Source organism: Moschus berezovskii, chromosome 14 (genome assembly GCF_049115385.1).
Source record: "Moschus berezovskii isolate FMDL1 chromosome 14, NW_MosBer_1.0, whole genome shotgun sequence".
NCBI classification, from domain to species: domain Eukaryota; kingdom Metazoa; phylum Chordata; class Mammalia; order Artiodactyla; family Moschidae; genus Moschus; species Moschus berezovskii.
In genome coordinates this window covers 59,598,046-59,618,507 of record NC_142473.1, presented here as the reverse complement: position 1 = coordinate 59,618,507, position 20,462 = coordinate 59,598,046, and the positions used below count along the sequence as shown (strand labels likewise).

General features: G+C 38.0%; 1 protein-coding gene across 3 annotated transcripts in view; it reads right to left on the bottom strand.

Annotated features, from left to right (window-relative positions):
* The window catches only part of UVRAG (UV radiation resistance associated), a 323,717-nt gene that overhangs the window by 283,141 nt on the left and 20,114 nt on the right, over positions 1 to 20,462 (bottom strand). For 2 of the 3 annotated variants that reach the window (XM_055423714.2, XM_055423715.2), the window contains exon 2: positions 7,449 to 7,566. In XM_055423714.2, the coding sequence (XP_055279689.2) occupies positions 7,449 to 7,566 (118 nt within the window). Of the gene's footprint in view, positions 1 to 7,448; positions 7,567 to 16,335; positions 16,604 to 20,462 lie in introns of those variants that run through there. The other variant, XM_088843195.1, reaches the window with a different exon arrangement.

Here is a 20,462-nt window from a genome sequence, read left to right as displayed (position 1 = left end):
ATGCAGAGCCTACAAGGACCCTGTACCTGTATGCTGCTATACGGCAATATTTCCCATGGGTGATCACTGATATATGAGACGACTTTAGGTGATACATGGATAAACTTTACTTTTTTCTAAAACTGAAATTTACGACTCATATACCCAACCCCTAATCAGTTCAGTTCAGTTGCTCAGTCATGTCCGATTCTTTGAGACTCCATAAACTGCAGCACGCCAGGCCTCCCTGTCCATCACCAACTCCCAGAGTCCATCCAAACCCATGTCCATTGAGTTGGTGATGCCATCCAACCATCTCATCCTCTGTTGTCCCCTTCTCCTCCTGCCCTCAATCTTTCCCAGCATCAGTTCAATTCAGTTCAGTTCAGTCGCTCAGTCGTGTCCGACTCTCCGCGACCCCAGGAATCACAGCACGCCAGGCCTCCCTGTCCATCACCAACTCTCGGAGTTCACTCAAACTCATGTCCATCGAGTCGGTGATGCCATCCAGCCATCTCATTCTCTGTCGTCCCCTTCTCCTCCCGCCCCCAATCCTTCCCAGCATCAGAGTCTTTTCCAATGAGTCAGCTCTTCGCATCAGGTGGCCAAAGTATTGGAGTTTCAGCTTCAACATCAGTCCTTCTAGTGAATATTCAGGACTGATTCCCTCTAGGATGGACTGGTTGGATCTCCTTGCAGTCCCAGGGACTCTCAAGAGTCTTCTCCAACACCACAGTTCAAAAGCATCAATTCTTTGGCGCTCAGCTTTCTTTAGGGCCCAACTCTCACATCCATACATGACCACTGGAAAAATTATAGCCTTGACTAGACAGACCTTTGTTGGCCAAATAATGTCTCTGCTTTTTAATATGCTGTCTAGGTTGGTCATAACTTTCCTTCCAAGGAGTAAGCATCTTAATCTTAGCATTTGTTTTGTATAACTGCTGTCTCCTCAACATGTAAAACTTATTCCTGGCACAGGGTAGGCACTCAGTAAAATTTTGATTGAATCAACAACTTCACAGATTGTGGAAAAAATGGGACTTCTTAAAATATATTCAGTATGTAGCATTAGAGATGAAATTCAAAGAGAGTAAAACTTGCCAAAGTAGTCCACAAGACTGAAGTTTGGGAATCATCAAGCAGTAGAGTGAAAAGTGGACCTGGATATAAAGTTCGTATGGGCAAGGTCTTTTGGTTAAAATGTTTCTTCACAAAACATAGCATATATACTATTCTATGCTTGTCTTCCCTTAAAAAATAGTAATAGTGATAATCATCCTATTTGTGGCAAGATAGCCACAACGCACTAAGTGAAAAAAACAGGTTCTATGAGAGAATTTACCACAGGATCCAAATTTTTACAATTACATGAACAACATTTATCTTAGGTGATAGGGTTAGGCTGCTTACTTTTATTTATTGCTTGGCAGTTTTTAAATTTTTCTATTTTGAACAACTACTTTAAGAGAAGGGATAATTCTAATTGTTTTTAAAAGGAAACTTTTCTTGATGAATATTTAAGTTACTGATAGTTTTTGGATATTTCAAGTAATATTATATATAATCTTTGAAAGATATATATCCTATGACACATGAATCTATAAGATAGACTTCAAGTGAAACTGAAAAATGAAAGGAAAAAAAAGCTTGAATTTGATAGATACTGCCAGATTGTTCTCTATAAACACTGTACCAATTTACAGTCCCACTTAACAGTAGCCAACCCTACACATTTTTTTTTTTAATTAGTTAATTCACTGCCTGTGCTGGGTCTTCATTGCCGCATGCGGCGTTTCTCTGGTTGTGGAGAGTTGGTGCTACTCTAACTGCAGTGCACAGGCTTCTCACTGCTGTGGCTTCTCTTGTCACAGAACACAGGCTCTAGGCTTCAGTAGTTGCAGCACATGGGCTCAGCAGTTGTGGCTTGCAGGATCCAGACTGCAGGCTCAGTAGTTGTGGCACACGGGGCTTAGCTGCTCCACAGTATGTGGGATCTTCCCAGAGCAGGGATCAAACCCATGTGCCCTGCACTGGCAGGTGGATTCTTAACCACTGGACCACAAGGGAACCCCAGCCCTCAGTATTACTCTTCATTTTTTCACAAACAGTTAACCAATGCCAATCATAAATTGGCTACATGAATGTACATATATATTTATGTGCATGTGTGTATATATATACATATGTTCTTTTCTAATATGCATACATGTACTCTAATTCATTCCCAATATGTTGCTGGGGGGGAGACTTTTAGGGCTAAAATTGTGTTGCTTGTTATTACAAGGTACTTTCACTTAATATACTTTTGTATTGTCTAAATTTGCTGCAAGTATGTAATCCTTTTTAAAGCAGTGGAAAAAAGCTATTCCTTTTTTCTTTTGAGAATTCCTCAGCTTAATCTGTAAAGTGTCTAAATTAAAGAGTCTCCAACATATATATCTCCAGCTCTAAGAAAATGAACAGCATTATTATTTTTTTCAAAACTTCACTGACTAGCTATATATATATATAGATACATAAATGAAACTAAACAATTTGCTTTCCCCATTAGACCCTCAAAATGGACTTGCTAATTTTAATGGAGAAAGGTCAACAAAGGAGCCATACAGTTTGGAAAGGAATCACCGAGTCTAAAGTAATTTCTAAAGTGTTAAATGTGGGCCTACACTGTCTACCATTCTGCTATGATTTGATTGTCAATGAAATCAGCAACATGGTGCACAACAGAATAGTGAATTTAGGAGAATTTAAAGTGAAAAAAAACAGTTCCAGTCCCCAGTGCACCATGTATAAGCTTGACCCTGGACAAGCCAACTAACTTTTCTGGGCCATAGTTTCTTCACCTTTAAAGGAGAATGACACCTGGAAAATAACAGGGTAATTATTGAGGCTCAAATGAAATACTGAATTAACAATACTTCGTAAGCTATCATTGTTATTAATATAATTCTATGAATTTTTATTAATTCAACTGGAGCAAAACTATTAGACAAATAAATTTTCAAAAAGATATCATGCAAGACTAGTTCTACATGAAAGGGACTATTAGACACAAATGCTTCTCTATCCATGCTAAGACCTAAACAAACAAAGCAAGCAGAGATTGCAAAGCATGGTTCCAATGGCATGTCAAAACATGCTATTACATAGCATTCCATTTATTTAACAAATGCTTTTTTAGTATCTCAACCTCACTCAGAAAAGAAGAAACAAACTTTAACTCTACTATGAAACTATTTTTCAACTATCAGATTGGCAAAATTTCACAAGTCTGACTGCACAGTCTACTTGTCAGGCTGTAGGGAAAAGGGTACCCATACACAGCAGATGGGAATGTCGACAATGACAATTTTGTAATATTTCTACTTCCACTCTGGAATTTACCCTATAGCCTTACTAGCAAAATAATATATACCAATGAAACTGTTCATGGCAATGCTGTGTATATAGCAAAAGACCAGAACAACTAAATGCTCATCAAAAGAAGTCAGTTAAATAAATTATGGCACAACTGTTCAATGCAAAACTAAACAGAAAAAAAGAAAATTAGAGAAGCTCTTTATGAAATAATACGGGAAGACATCTAAAATATATTAAGTGAAAAATGCAAGGCACAGAAATACATATATACATATATAATTGGTACAATTTTTACTCGCAATAGCATAAAGAATCTCAGTAAAGATAAACCAGGGTACAGCAAAAAACTAGTGAGATGGAACAGGTGAGAGGAAGATTTTAATATAAACCTTCAAATATATACTTTGAGCCATGGACTGTATTAGCTATTCAAAAACTAAATGAAAATATCTGGGGGCTTACTTTGTGCCAAACATTATTCCAAGTATTGGAAACAGTGTGGTGAACAAAACTGACTCAGAAATTTCTACTCAAATGGAGCTTACATTTAGTGGAGACAGACATGCATTAAGCAAATAAGTAAACATACAGTTATGTCAGACGATCTGGAGTATCGTGGAGAAAAATCAAACACAAAAGACGGGGAGAAGAGTCACAATTTTTAAAAGGGTTAGTCAGTGATCAAGGAGAGTTTCTCTGAGAAAACATCTGGAGTAAAGACCTGAAGGAAGGCAGAGGAGCTAGTCATGCGGCTACTAGGAGGAGAGTCAGGGCAGATGCCTTTAAACTGAAGCCAATTTGAATTCAAGGAAGGCAAGAAGGGCAGTAGGGATGGAACAGAGAGAACTAGAGGAGTAGAAAGAGAGAAGTGCCGAGAGGTGACAGACGGACAGTTCATGAAAGGCCTAGGAAACAGAGAACTTTAGCTTTTACTCTGAATGAAACAGGAAGCCACTGGAGGGTTTGGGGGGAGGAATAACAGGACCTGACTTTCATCTTAACAGGATCTCAGTTGAGACCACACTGAAAAGGGTGCGTGGGCAGACAGACCTGTTAGAAGTCTACTTCAACAACTCACGCAACCACTCCATGATAGATAGACAGTAAGAAAAGAGAAGACTATAGATATATTTTGGTAGTAAGAACCAAAAACATCTGCTGAAAAATTGGGTATGGAGTATAAAAGAGGACAATGCAGGGTGATTCCAAGGTTTCTGGCCAAGCAAATGGAAAGAGTTGCCATTTTCTGATAGAGGGATGAATACAGGAGACAGATCAGTTAAAACATCAGACTCACGGCTGAATCTATCAAGTTTAAGTCACCTCCTAGGCTCCAAATGGAGATGTACAGTAGGCAACTGAATACATGAGTATGAGTTCAGCAGGGAGGCGAAGCTAAAGAAACACATTTCTAAGCTGTTAGAGTGACAAGTGATATTTGAAACTAGGACACATGCATGAGACCACCAAACTGAATTATGTAGAGGTCCTCTTCTGATGTAACAAAATAACTGGTTGGTATTCCAGGAAAGCATAGGCACTCACATTTCATGGGGGAGAAATAACTATGGCTGAAGAACAAACTTGATTTTATAAAACTTCCAGGTTTAAGAAGGGACCAGGATTAGAATCTAGTTCCTCATCCATTAACTCAAAGCTTTGTTCTCTGAGAATGTAATAAATGGTGTTCAATTTGAACTACCTGAGAAATAGACAATTTCCTAAGAGCACTTTAAAAAAGTGTCAAAAATAAAAAAAACTCACAAGTAACTACTTACGCTCTGCTGTGAATTCAGCTGAAATAAAAGAATAACTTAGAAATCAGCATTTCAGATATTCTTCCAATTTAAAAAAAAAAACAAACTTCTTTTGAAACTGAGAAATGATGCCACTATGCAGGTGGTACAGGTGGCTTTTAAGAAGAGCCCATAGGCCTTCCATTATGGTCATCCTACACCAAGGGCCACATAATGATCATGCAATGAATATTCAAGTTTATCATCACAGCTCCAAGAAGACAAGGTGGTATTAATCAGGCTTACTAAGGAAAGAGTTTTCTGGCTCCTCCTATGGCAGTGAAAAGTTACAGAGACAAGTCTATTATGTCAATAGACTTCATTCAACCACGACATGCTAGAGCAGAGGGAAGTCTCAGAAATCATCAATCCTCTCATTTTAGAAATAAATTAACAGCACACAAGAGGAACTCAATGCCCCAGCCAAAGGGCTTACCAGTCAGTGACAGACTCAATACCACTACTAGACACTGGACTTCCCTGTGGTCTGAAACCAGCTAGTCCCTTAATTGTGTTAATAACCATTTTATTGAAATAACTTCAAGAAACAGTAAAAAAAACAGAAATAGTCCATAATAACTTCTAAGCTCAAGATATAAAGTGAACTAGAGAAGACAAGAAAAACAACAACAAAAAAAATCACTTTGTTTTCATTGTATCTCTTGGACAAGTTTTTACATCACGGTCATCAACCAGTCCCATGACTACTCTTTTTAGAAACTACTATTATGCCTGTTAACATTACAATTCCAATAATAATTGCTATAATTTACCAAATACTTAAAATGTACTAAGTTCAATGTCAGTAACTATTATCAGAGGTAACACTGGAGCAACAACACAGAAGTTCTAATGACGACAACCAAGAACTGATCATATGGAAACCTATAAAAAACGTAAAGTACTTTGGCACTGTCATATATTGCTAGTGATGAAACCAAATGTAATAAGATCTGTAAAAATACTTATACCCTTAGCACAGACAGTGACCAGACTGATTCATTTTTCTTCTGGACACATAAGAAGACAATATTTTCCTATCCCCTGTTCACCTAAAAACGACGATGTAACTGATATACGGCTAATGGAATGTCATGGAATTGATGTGTAATATTTCCATTTAAAAATTTCCCTCAAATAATCCCTCTCCCTTGCCATACCAGAAGCATCATTCCAAAACAGAAACAGCCTGGATACATGAGCCACCAGTTAGAGGAGAACTGCCAAGCCAGTATCTGATAAGTAACACCTACACTGAACTTTGTTCAGTCGCTCAGTTGTGTCGACTCTTTGTGACCCCATGGACTACAGTGCACCAGGCTTCCCTGTCCTTCACCATCTCCCAGAGATTGCTCAAACACTGAACTTAGTGTTTAGGAAATTTATTATGTCAAGACACTGAACAACTCATAGCATTTGTTACAGTAGCTAGAGTTACTCGTTCAGATTAATACAATTGTTTTAAAAATATGCAGTGGTTAGAATGAAACCAAAGAATGAAATAAAACTGTAAAAATGGTGGAATTTATAGTCCTTTTTTCTTTGTCCAAAAATTACATAGCAAGTTATTTCAGTATATAGTATATATACTGGTATATAGTTGGTATATAGTTACATACTGGTACATAGCTGGTATATAGTTACATTCTAGCTCAAACAGCCAGAACTAATATCAATGTAGTTTTAATTCTAATTCAATATTCCTGTCATTATACCATTCTTCCTCTTTTACAGTATTCAACATAAGTCAACTGATTATGTCAAAGTGTCTTTTGCCTAATATGTATTCAAAAGATGCTTGTGATTTTGAATCAAATATCTGATGTCCTCTTAGAATTATCACTTATGGAAGAATCCACATTTCAGTATGAGGAAATGAATTCAAAGAAATCATGCAATTCTAAAAATGAGCCCACATACACAAAGAATTACAGGTATGAGAAGATATGAACTAGGTCCAAATTTTACTACAAGACTAAAGGAATCAATTATATTTTAAGACAAGCAAATTAGTACTAGATACTGGACTCAAGTAACCTATTTCAAATGACAGCTACTAAATAATTAAACATTAAAATTCATAAAGGAATGATAAATGTATCATTGTAAGACTCAGCTATCCAAAAGAACTATCCAAAAGACATGTTTCTTCAATATATATATCAACTGCTTAAGAAATATTTTCAGACAGCATGACAACTTAGTTTTCTAATAAGCAATACTAGCAAGAGATGCAGAGAATCATTTGTGTTACAAAAGAATAAAAATGAGATCTAACGATCTGTGGGTGGCAAGCCCAGATTCTCTTACCTTTGTATACCTTTTCAGTGTTACACAAGTGAAGTGTGAAGTAGGTATCAAGGAGCTGATGGCCATTCCTATTAACAATGTTTCGGGCAGCAATGTTCCGAAGATGTCTAAGACGCCGCTGAAACATAAAGAAAAATAAAGAGGAGCATTCAGCTTTTTCCTCTTCTAAAACTTTCTGAAAGCTACAATTCAAAGATAAAATTTAGTAAGTTGTCCCAGTCATTTATTTGTTGAGCCAGCAACCTTAACCCAGTCTTTTATTTATGCCTCAGCATCTCTTCTGTTAAATAGGAGTTACTCTTGCCCTGTATCATTTACAAAGCTGTTGGAAGCATGAAATAACAGAAATGAAATATTCTTGAAAAGTATAAATATTATATAAATCCTATATACCTATAGAATAGCATCAGTATTTCCTGGAATATTAACTAAGCAGTAATTTGCTTTTTTCCCATCAGAAGGAGGCTGGTAGAGATGCAAAGTCCAACTCACACCAACACAAAATTAGCAATTGTTACATACACATACCTCTGTTGCTAGTTCAGTCTGACGCCAGATCATCTGTTACAACCAAGAAAAAAAGACAAAGACCCCCCCCCCAAAAAAAAACAAAACAAAACAGTAACTCACTGTTCACTTCATCAGGCCAGTAACCCAACTGTTGTCAGCTCTAATTCTCACTTGACCAGCAGTCAATGAGTCCCTATGTTTTCATCAGGCCTTGCTGCAACTAGGATGCAACAATTATTTGAAGTCATAAGTGTTGGAAATGCAAATGCTCCAAAAGCAACAGGAGAAATCAACAAAAATATAAGATGCCTAAGTGTTAGTCAAGCAGTTGTGTCCAATTCTGCGACCCCATGGACTGTAGCCCGCCAGGCTCCTCTGTCAATGGGATTTCTCCAGGCAAGAATACTGGTGTGGGTAGGCATTCCCTTCTCTAGGGGATCTACTCGAATCAAGGATCAAACCCGGGTCTCCGGTATTGCATGCAGATTCTTTACCACTGAGCTACAGAGTACAGAATACCTTAAGATACCTTAAGAGACAGCCAAATCATCTCATATCAAAGAGAAAAGTTGGCAGTGAAGTCTGAACACAACAGATTCATTCTCAATAGCTGGTCCCCTGTGTCAGATGATTATTTCAGAGACTGAAAAATAGAAACCAAGTGCTCAGTTTTAAAATATGCTTAAAGCTCTCCCTTTAGGCTGAAAGCCCACTTTGCTGAGGTAAGTCCATCATCAATTACAGGTGCAGTCAGCCAGCAAAGTACAGTTCTTCCTTTCCATGTACACAGCAATCTAATCCTTTCTCCCAATCTAGAGATTAAGATTCTTGGACACAGAAGGTTATTGTCTAATAAATTTATTTAACATTCTAAGTATGAAAAACCCCAAATGTATTTATAAAAAGTTCCTAGGGCTTACTTTAAAAGACTTATATTTCTACAATCTGCCAAAGGTTTCCATTTCACACCCTAGATTACAGACTATTTCCTCCAACTATATATTTCTCATTAGCCTTCTGAGTCAAGATTTTAAATTGACAGGAACCACTAATAACCTACATACATAATAATCACATATATTTTGCCAAAAGATTCCAATCTTGGTCCTCTATTCAAAGGCCTGAAAACATTACCCAAAGCCTCCAGCATAAAGTACAAACTTCCCATTATTCCCTTCAAAGCCGTGCACAATCCAACCTCTCCACACTCGATCCTTACTTCCCACTAGATCTTCCACACACCCAACCCCCAGCCACAAGTGACTGCTTACTGTTCCATGAAAATGATCATGTATGGTCCTAGCGCCATGGTTTTGCCAATGCTAGCTCCTCAATGCTATCTACTGAGATTACCATACGGTTTTTATCTTTCAATTCGTTTATACGATGTATCACACCGATTGATTTGCGTATACTGAAAAATCCTTGCATCCGTGGAATAAACCCCACTTGATCATGCTGTATGATTCTTGCAATGTATTGTTAAGGGTCTGTTTGCATTTTGCTCAGGATTTTGGCATCTATATTCATCAGTGATCAGTTCATCAGTGATACTGGCCTGTAATTTTCTTTTTTTGTGATATCTGAAGCACTAAGATAAGTATTTTCATTACACCATGCTTAACTAAATACAAGATGATTTCAGCAACTGGAACAGACAAAGGAAATCAACTCTCGGGTAAATTACGGATGTAATCTTGGTGAAGGCAGTAAATATACACGGGGACCTCTTGTGCCCTTTGTCTTGGTTTCCTCTTTAAAATATTCATTCCAATTTTATCATAAAGTTGATTATTTTAAAAAATATTAAACATGTGAAATGCCGGGCTGTATGAAGCATAAGCTAGAATCAAGATCGCCAGGAAAAACATCAATAACCTCAGATACACAGATGACACCACACTTATGGCAGAAAGCAAAGAAGAACTAAAGAGCCTCTTGACGAAAGTGAAAGAGGAGAGTGAAAAACTTGGCTTAAAGCTTAACATTCAGAAAACTAAGATCATGGCATCTGCTCCCATCACTTCATGGGAAATAGACGGCAAACAGTGGAAACAGTGTCAGACTTTATTATTTTGGGCTCCAAAATCACTGCAGATGGTGACTGCAGCCATGAAATTAAAAGACACTTGCTCCTTGGAAGAAAAGCTATGACCCAACCTAGACAGCTTATTAAAAAGCAGAGACATTACTTTACTAACAAAGGTCCATCTAGTCAAGCTATGGTTTCTCCAGTAGTCATGTATGGATGTGAGAGTTGGACCATGAAGAAGGCTAAGCACCAAAGAACTGATGCTTTTGAACTGTGGTGTTGGAGAAGACTCTTGAGAGTCCTCTGGACTGCAAGAGATCCAACCAGTCCATCCTAAAGGAAATCAGTCCTGAATATTCATTGGAAGGGCTGATGATGAAGCTGAAACTCCAATACTTTGGCCACCTGATGAAAAGAACTGAGTCACTGGAAAAGACCCTGATGCTGGGGAAAACTGAAGGCAGAAGGGGATGACAGAGGATGAGATGGTTGGATGGCATCACAGACTCAATGGACCTGAGTTTGAGCAAGCTCTGAGAGTTGGTGACGGACAGGGAAGCCTGGCATGCGGCAGTCCATGGGGTTGCAAAGAATCAGACACGACTGAGCAACTGAACTGAACTGAAACTTTAATAAGTTAAATTAACAATATTATGCCAAAGGACCTACTATGCACAGGGAACTATACTCAACATTTTGTAATGATCTATTAGAAAAGAAAATATAAAGAATATGTTTTTTTTAAAAAAAAGATAAAGAAGAATATATATGGGACTTCCCTTGGTGGTCCAGTGGTTAAGAATCTGCCAGCTAATGCAGGGAACTAAGATCCCACATGCCACGGGACAACTAAGCTTTGTGAGCCACAGCTACTGAGCCGGCACTCTATAGCCCGTGCTCTGCAACAAGAGAAGTCTGTGACCTGCAACTAGAGAACTCCCCGCCTGCCACAACTAGAGAAAGCCTGCATACTGCAATGAAGAGCCAATACAGTAAAAAATAAAGAAACAGAAGAATGTGTGTGTGTGTTTGTCTGTATAACTGAATCACTGTCCTTTGCACCTGAAACTAACAGGGTATTATAAATCAACTAAACTTCAATAAAAATAAATATTAATAATAATTATTATATGCCAATGTTAATTTTTAGTTTTGAAAAATGTAAAATGGTAATTATGATGCTAACCTTAGGGAAAACTGAACGAAGGAAATTCTGTGTACTATCTTTGCAACTTCTCTGTAAATCTAAAATTATTCCAAAATTCTAAAAAATAATAAGCTATTTATTGCCTTTTTTCAGAACTAGGAGTGGAAAGGGGACAAACAGTGCCAGTAAAACAACACTTCACAAACATTATTTAAACAGAACTCCTCTCTTACATCCCCACCCATTCATCTCCTTCCTTCAGTCTCCCATCTCCTTCCTTCCTCCAAGGTTTAATGCAATTAAAAAGAAACACTGGAAGGTTAAACCAGAAACTCAGAAAATAACCTATGGGGGTGAGAAGAGGTTGGAGGGAACAGAGATATAAGCAAGACTTCCCTGATACTTCGCTATGTGGTTTTGCCTTCTGTACCATAAGAATGATTTACATAATCAAAAAATAAAGTTAAATAAGAAAAAGTTTAAATCAACTAGACCTAGTCAAAAATATAACAGCAATACCAAAAATTACCACCAGTGTTAGGCTATATCACCCACCTTTGCCCAAATCACTACCCTATGAACCTAGGAATTATTAAAGAAATCAAGGTGACCTAAAGGATCCTTTCTAGTTCTCAGTTCTCCAGAACATCTATACTTGACCAAAACAATGTATAATTACAGATAGCTTCAAATATTTGTCTATTTTCCCAACTAGACTAAAAGTTCTATACGAGAGATTTATTTTATTAACTGCTGTATCTCTAGCACCTAGATGAGTAACTAGCAAATAGTAGGAACACAGCAAATGGTTTTTGATTGAATTTATACATGTCCAAAATCACTGCAGATGGTGATTGCAGCCATGAAATTAAAAGACGCTTACTCCTTGGAAGGAAACTTATGACCAACCTAGATAGCATATTGAAAAGCAGAGACGTTACTTTGTCAACAAAAGTCCATCTAGTCAAGGCTATGGTTTTTCCAGTGGTCATGTATGGATGTGAGAGTTGGACTCTAAAGAAAGCTGAGCACCGAAAAATTGATGCTTTTGAACTGTGGTGTTGGAGAAGATGCTTGAGAGTCCGGTGGACTGCAAGGAGATCCAACCAGTCCATTCTAAAGGAGACCAGTCCTGGGTGTTCACTGGAGGGAATGATGTTGAAGCTGAAACTCCATTACTTTGGCCACCTGATGCGAAGAGCTGACTCATTTGAAAAGACCCTGATGCTGGGAAAGACTGAGGGCAGGAGAAGAAGGGAACGACAGAGGATGAGATGGTTGGATGGTATCACCGACTCAATGGACATGGGTTTGGGTGGACTCCGGGAGTTGGTGACGGACAGAGAGGCCTGGCATGCTGCAGTTCATGGGGTCGCAAAGAGTCAGACACAACTGAGCGACTGAACTGAACTGATACATGTCCAGAGAATTAACACAGTCAAGAAGGTCTTGGTATGACTTAGATCATGCAATGAACCTAAGTGGCCTGGAACCCATAGTGGATTCTGATACCCACCCATGAGATGGTGGGAGAATACAGAGCACTTCAAACCTAAGACTGGACCTCAGAACTGAAAGTGGGGGTCAAATTTTAGCAGTGCTTCTGTACTACAGCAAATTCTCAGGACTCACCTACCTGTAACTGTACCAGGGTATATACCAGGCACCAGGAATTCATGGCCTGGAGGCAACATTGAGCATAAATGTACTGCTTTAGACCGTGTCTAAACAGAATTAAATATCAGGTTATTTCTTCAATGGTTCATCCAAAGATAAATTCAAATCTGTCTTATGATCTAAACTGGCTCAAATTACCTCAGAAAAGTCAAAACAGTAAGTAATTAAAATTTACGCCAACTTTGGAATTACTCTTTTTGTTTTTGGCTGTGCTGGGTCTTCATTATTATGCACGGGCTTTCTCTAGTTGCAGCACATGGGATTCTCATTGTGGCGACATCTCTTATTGCAGAGCATGGGCTCTAGAGCACAGGCTCAGTAGCTGTAGCCCACGGGCTTAGCTGATCTATGGCATGTGGAATCCTCCTGGACTAGGGATAGAACCGTGTTCCCTGCATTGGCAGGTGGGGATTCTTAACCACTGGACCACCAGGGAAGTCCTAGATTACTCTTTAAAATAACATTCCATGCAGCTTCTTAAACTGCCCAATCTCCTCACACTTTCTTAAAGCTTTAAGCATTCAGCTAAAAAAGGCTCTTTGCATCTCTTTCTACAGCAGCAGCTTTAGGCAGCCAATTATACTCTAAAAACACCTATTCCCAAAGTTGAATAGGTTTTAATTTTTAAGTTGGAATTAAAATGGCTTTAAAGTCTTCGAAGCACTACCTAAAAAACATTCTATATCAAGGTTAAAAACAATCACTAAAATAAAATCTTATTCAGCTTTTATTTGGAAGATTGATGTATTACAGCTAAAGCACAACTCTCTGCTACCTGAAACGCTGGCAGTGGGAAAGAGACCAGAAGGATCCTAAATCCCTCAACCTTTTTTTTCTTTTTTAAACAAATCTCTCAAGTATAAATTCTAAGACAAGACTTAATTGGCATCTGTTGTAGATCTGAAACATCTGCTTAAGTAAACAAGCATTACACTAGTATGACTGTCAATTGATGCCCCTAAAGAATCTAAAAGGGTTGGATTTTCTTGTTAACAGTACTAATGTTCTTAGAAAACTGCTTTAAAACGTGAGTGAAAGTCACTCAGTCATGTCCCACTTTGCGATCCCACGGACCATACAGTCCATGGAATTCTCCAGGCCAGAACACTGGAATGGGTAGCCTTTCCCTTCTCCAGGGGATCTTCCAACCCAGGGATCGAACCCAGGTCTCCCACAATGCAGGCGGATTCTTTACCAGCTGAGCCACAAGGGAACCCCAAAACGTAACAGTAGATTAAAGAACTTTTTTTGGCTTTTAAAATTTTGCTGTTTTCTCTTGCCCAGCATCTATTTGGTTTAAAAAACAAACAAACAACAACAACAAAAAAAGAACAAAAACACCTCCGATATTCCTCTGTAGAACTACCCTCCTCTACCATCAACCTACTGTAGAATAGAATTAACCCCACTTCCAACTCCAAGGAGAATCACGTGATTCAGGTCAGGTCAATCAGCCCTGATCATTCTCTCCCCCGACCATAACAATACAATTAGGATCCATGGAAAACCTAGAGGTTGTATTAAATTGCTGTATTATGTAGTCGATTAAATTCTTTTTTCCCCCTACTGGCCAGAACCTGGAAGGACATAGGGCTAGAGAAGCTGGCAGTCATATCTTTATATCATAGTGAAACCTGAGATGAAAACTGCAAGAGAGCAGAGTTCAGAAATGTGGAGCAAGACAGAAATAAGGTATTGCAAGAGTAAGGTGAGAGATACAAACTGCTATGCACAAAATAGATAAGCAACAAGGATACAGTGTATAGCAGAGGGAATTATAACCATTATCTTGTAACAACTATTCATGGAGTATAACCTGTAAAAAGCAGAATCACTATGCTGTACACCTGAAATTAATATTAAGTCAACTATACTTTAATAAAAAAATAAAAGTCCTGCCAAAGGAATTTTAGTCTCTGTTGCTGCTGCTGCTGCTAAGTCACTTCAGTCGTGTCCGACTCTGTGTGACCCCACAGATGGAAGCCCACCAGGCTCCCCTGTCCCTGGGATTCTCCAGGCAAGAACACTGGAGTGGGTTGCCATTTCCTTCTCCAATGTGTGAAAGTGAAAAGTAAAAGTCTCTGTTAGTACGACCAAATCCTACCTAAAATGAGAATAATGACAGACACCAACCCCTTCTGATAAAACTGTTGAAGATTACAACTAGAGAACATTTATATTGTAACTGTTTATCAAGAATTTTTCCCACTAACAGGTTAGTAAATGAAAAGTAACATTCTAATTTAGCTGCAAGGTACAAAGAAATGTTTCATTTTGTTAAACATCCCCATATTTTAGAAAATGGTAATTTCTGATGGGTCAATCCATTTTTATTGATACAGTTTTGAACCTCATCCTTGGTGATAGCAAGTCAAAACACATCTCAGAACTAAAAGAAAACGAAAGCAACTTTTAGTAGTAAAGTAGGCCACTGGTGTTCTACGTTCTTCCCAAATGTTACCTTTCCTTTGCTGGTATCTAAACTTGGTCTGGCTTCTGAGGTATAAAATTAACCACCAAAGAGAAATGTGATGTTCCTCCTCTCTGCTGGAGTGTGACTTAGGGAGGCTGATGATGGCTATCCTCCTTCCTCCTTGTACTCCTTGCTTATTAAAACAAGAGTAATTGTGTGTCTCGCTGTATCCTGCCCACTATGCCAACTGTCTCGCTGTTCACTGAACCCAGAGTAGGCAAGATGTGAGTGAGGAAGCAGATAAGAAGAAGCTGAAAGAAGACACGAGGAGCCGTAAGAACTGCGAACATTCTTTATTCGCAGCAGCAAGACAGACGTGCTTTATCCTCTAATGGCTGCCGCTGCCACAAGACGCAGCAAGGGCTTTTCAGGTGGTGCTTATATGGGCATGATGCACAGGCCCAGTGCTATAAATGATCTCAGCTGTTACACAGCCATGCACAGTCACCATTGACAGAATGTGGGACCAGAGCAAGGGAACATGGGGCGGGAGTGACAGGGAGTTGGGCGAGAGCCTGACCACGGCCATCTTGGCTAACTGCTCTCTCCCAACACCATGGTTCTTAAATATAATGACTCCACAAATCTCCACCATCACCAAACTAAACTACCACCCCATGCACGCATTTTATGGCTCCCAAGACCACCGTGAGGTATCTTCTAAGCAAATTTTGAGTCTAACATGCTTAGTTCTACAAGAGCTCTTGAAATCAACAATACAATCCATAAACTATAGAAAAGAGGGCAAAGGATACAAAAGGCAGACCACCAGAAAAGAAATGGAAATGGTCAGTAACCATATGAGAAGATGTATAATCCTACTCATAAAGATATGCACACCAAAGCAAACAGTCCAGCTTATGGAGACTGCAGTTTCCGAAGAGTGGTCCCACCAATACACCCCATCCTGCACGCTCGCTTCCAGTGTTCTGCTGCCACTTCTTCTTTATGAAGAGAGGTCTATGTCCCTCCCCCTTAAATGAGAGCAGGCCTGTGACTATGGCAGAAATGATGTCATACGATTTCTGAAGCTGAATCACAAAGTTACCTGGTCCTCTTTATTGGATGCTCTTCCTCAGAATTCAGTCATCCCTCGGTGAGGATGCCAAGCAGCCACATGTTAAAGGCTTGGCAGATGTTCTCCTCAGTCCCAGCTGAGAGAGTCCAGCTGTAACCTGACACACAAGTGACCATTTCAGCACCCAGCAGCTGAGATGCCAGAAATGACATCAAGTAAAGTACAGACAAGTTGTTCTCACCCAGTCTGAAACAAAACTTTTCATGAACAAAATAAATGATGATGTTTTAAGCCACAAAATTTTTTGTTTGTTACTCAGCAATATAAAACAAAGAAATCTATCTGATTAACCACAGTTTAGTTTCTGTCAGGGTTGATACTAGTAAGGAAAATGATGTTTGGGGAAATATAAAATGGTCCATTTTGGAAGGAGGGTGATTTAGCAACAATTACCAAAGTGTATATAATATTTGACCAAGCAATTCCACAAGTCACAAAAATGTGTGCAAATATTAGCTATAAAAGAAAAACTGAAAAACCACTCTTAAATTGTGGAATATTCACACAATGGAAAATTACATAACCATTACAAGAACAAAGTAATAATATGAAACACAAACAAAAGAGCAAAACATTTTAAATGTGCACATAAATACTACTATACACCCTGAGTGATGTAGATCATGGGTTGGTCAACTTGCTTTAAAAGGTTCCGAAAGTAAACATTTCAAGCTTTTCAGGGTGCATTTTGTCTCTGCAAATTCTTTGGGTTTAAACATGTTTGTTTGTTTATAATCCTTTAGCCATGTCAAAATCTTTCTTATTTCATCAGTTGTTACAAAAACCAATGACCATTAGCCACAGTTTGCTAACCCTTGACGTAGAAAATCACTGAGTTATGAGAATTTTTAAAGTAGAATTTGATTTGAAAAAGTAGTCAGACTTGTTCTGAATATCTTTCCCCTCCACTATTCTCAATTCACTTCCTTTTCAGATCAAGTCTTTACTCTCAGCATGGGACCAGGCTAAAGGGCATGGAAGAATTAAGGCCCAGGTAAACTCAGATTACTGCTACTTTGGCACACTTTTTTGAGAGGCAACAAAAGCAAACCTGGGAGAAGATGTTTTCCACAGAAGGTAATGCTGAATTACCAAACCAAGAATTCAAGCTTGATAAATTAGGTCAGTCTTTGTAAAACAAAAAAGCCCCTTCTATATTACAGAATCCTATTTTGTCTAATCTTTTGATCCCACCTGAAAGACTCACTGTGAAAAGTTTTGAAAGAACACAAAAATGCTTTAAAACTACTGCTTAGGGCTACTGGATAGAAAGCAAACTGTGCCAACAGGCAATGTTAAACAAACCATCAACTCTAAAGTCTCATAAAACAGTTTATAGCTCCTGTTCCTAATTGAGAACTTTTTCTGACATAAATTACACAACCTCGGACCCAAAGCCCTCATTTTGACATTAACTCTCCTCTCACCCAAGTTCAAATAAGTCCTAGAACTTAATTCAGTCACTTATTAAGCACTAACAGCCTTCTCCACAAGAAAAGACAAAATCTATAACTCTGAACTTTCTATACTTCTTAGACATTTGACTCTGGGTTGGTTTTTGGTTTTTTAATCCCCATCCTATTCACTCCCAGTCTTGGGAGAAAGTCCAAATTTGCCCTCCTCCCCTCCCCATGATTCCTGAGTAGAGTTGCTGTAAAAAACATGTCTTTGCAGTGACAGATCCAGTACTGTTCTCGGTGTATGTCTCTCTCATCCTCCCTCTCTTATTCCCCTTTCTTCTATTTTCCTTGCCAGACTATGCTAGGGACTGCGGGGATACAAACATGGGATTCCCTGGGTTCAGAGTACGTAATCTTTCTAAAGATCTGGAGTTTGTGCACACCGAAGAAACCTAGTCTGAGGTAAAAGTGTCCAGCATACACTTTCAAAGAGCATTTAATTAAAGAACCGTTATTACAGAAGTGTAAGACTGAATAAGATGGACACAGAACTATACAGCATCCTGTATAGATGACCTGGAGGATGAACACTGGAAGACAGAAGACAGCTTCAGTGGTCCAAGTATAGAGTAACATCGTGAGTGCAATCCACTTCAAAATAATTGGGGTGAGGCAAGTAGTTAGGCATACAGACAAAAAAAGACCTACCATGAGGTGACAGTTATTGATGGTTATTACCAATAACAAGTAATAGGTACTTGGGAGTTTATTATCCCACCCTCCTGTGTGTATGCATTTCAATATACACTGATACATAAAATATACATATAGATGCTTCAGTATTCATTGCAATTTCCATAATAAAAAAGTTTTAAAACAGTATCAATAAGAGCAGAAAGGAAAAGACTATACAGGAGCGCAAAGACAAAACCGGGCTTAATGGGGACACTAATTAGATAACGGATATGGTTGAGGACAAACAGAAGATTGTTAAAAGAAATAAAGGAGTTAAAGGATCCCTAGAGAAATAAGAACAAATCAATAAAAGTGTTAGGACAATAGAGTAGCCATCAGTAAAGGGAAAGGGAAGGAAAGAAAAGAAATATGTACATATATCAAATTTCAGATGGCTTAAAAACATTCAAATGTAAATAATTAAAGCATAATAAAAGTTCCAAAAGAAACCATAAATGATTATTTTATAACCTCAAAGGTCTAAGAATGACATAAAACTCTGAAGCTACAAAAAGAGGGGGGAAAATCAATAAAATTTCCTACATAAAAAGTTTTTAAATTATGCATGACAAAAACTATCATATGCAAAGTCAAAGATAAAAACAACCTAAAACAAAAAAATTTCAATTCTTATAACAAAGACAATTTCACTAAAACATAAAGAGTTCATATGGGAATCCCCTGGTGGTCCAGTGGTTAAGGACTCAGTGTTTTCATTGACAGGGGCCTGGTTTTAATCCCTAGTCAGGGAACTAAGATCCCACAAGCTATGAGGCACAGCCAAAAATAAAATAAAACCGTTCATAGAACAAAAATCCCAACAACTCAACAGAAAAACTGACAAAGAATATTAATAGATTAATTCACAGAAAATACGAATAGCACTTAAGAAGAGATTCTCAACCTCACTCATAAGAGAAATGCAACTTAAAACTACACTAAAATTGGCACAGATCACAAAGTCTGATAACATATTCAGAGACAGGCAGTGGCAAAACAGACACTTTTCTGAAAAAAGTATAATTGGGAAACCTCTAAAAGATGGCACAATTACAAATGCATATGTTACTTCCACACCTGTATTAAAAATACACTTGCAGATATACAATATGATATATGTAACACAATACTAGCAAAAACTGGAAATAAGTTAGATGTTCATCAATAGGGGACTACTGATGTTTATACATATCCTACATTGGAACAGTATGGGACCATAAAGAATAAATTATGTGGCAGCTTTCTGAGCACTCATATGTAACAATCTATACAATACACTATTAGTTTTTTTTAAATAGTACAGTTTATACAGTATGTTTAACAAGTTATCATTTGTGTTTAACAGGAAAAAAGAATATAATTATGTAATGATAGGAGAAGCATAAAATATAATTGATAACACTGGTTGTCCAAGTGAAGGGAATATGGGTATTTGGGATACAGAGTGGTATGAAGACTCTTCACTGTATCCTCTTATATACTGCTGAACTGTAATCCATATGAATATATTATCTATTTTTTTAAACAAAACTAAATTTACACTTTTTAAAAAAGAGATGGCAACCAACCCTCAAGCCTGGGTATCTATGACAGCCATTACCAGAAGCGGTGTGACATCGTGGTAAGGGAATCAGTAATCCTGAACTCGGGGGTAGTTCTAACCACTTACTAGTAAGTAAGTCTCTGAGTCCCTTTGAGCCTATTTCCTCTTCCATAAAATAGAAACATTTCCTGCATGCTTACCTCTGTGGGTTATTTTAAGGATCAAATGAAATTATGGATATAAAAGCTCTCTGAAAAATTAAAGTATTTTACGAATATAAAGTATGAACAGAAATACGGATGTCAAGAAAGGGATGTGGTTAGTGTTAAAGACGACAAATTGATTTAGGCATTTTCTAATCTGAAGTAAAGAGACAGATTTAGAATTTATCTATCTAAATAGAGGTAATAAAGTCACAG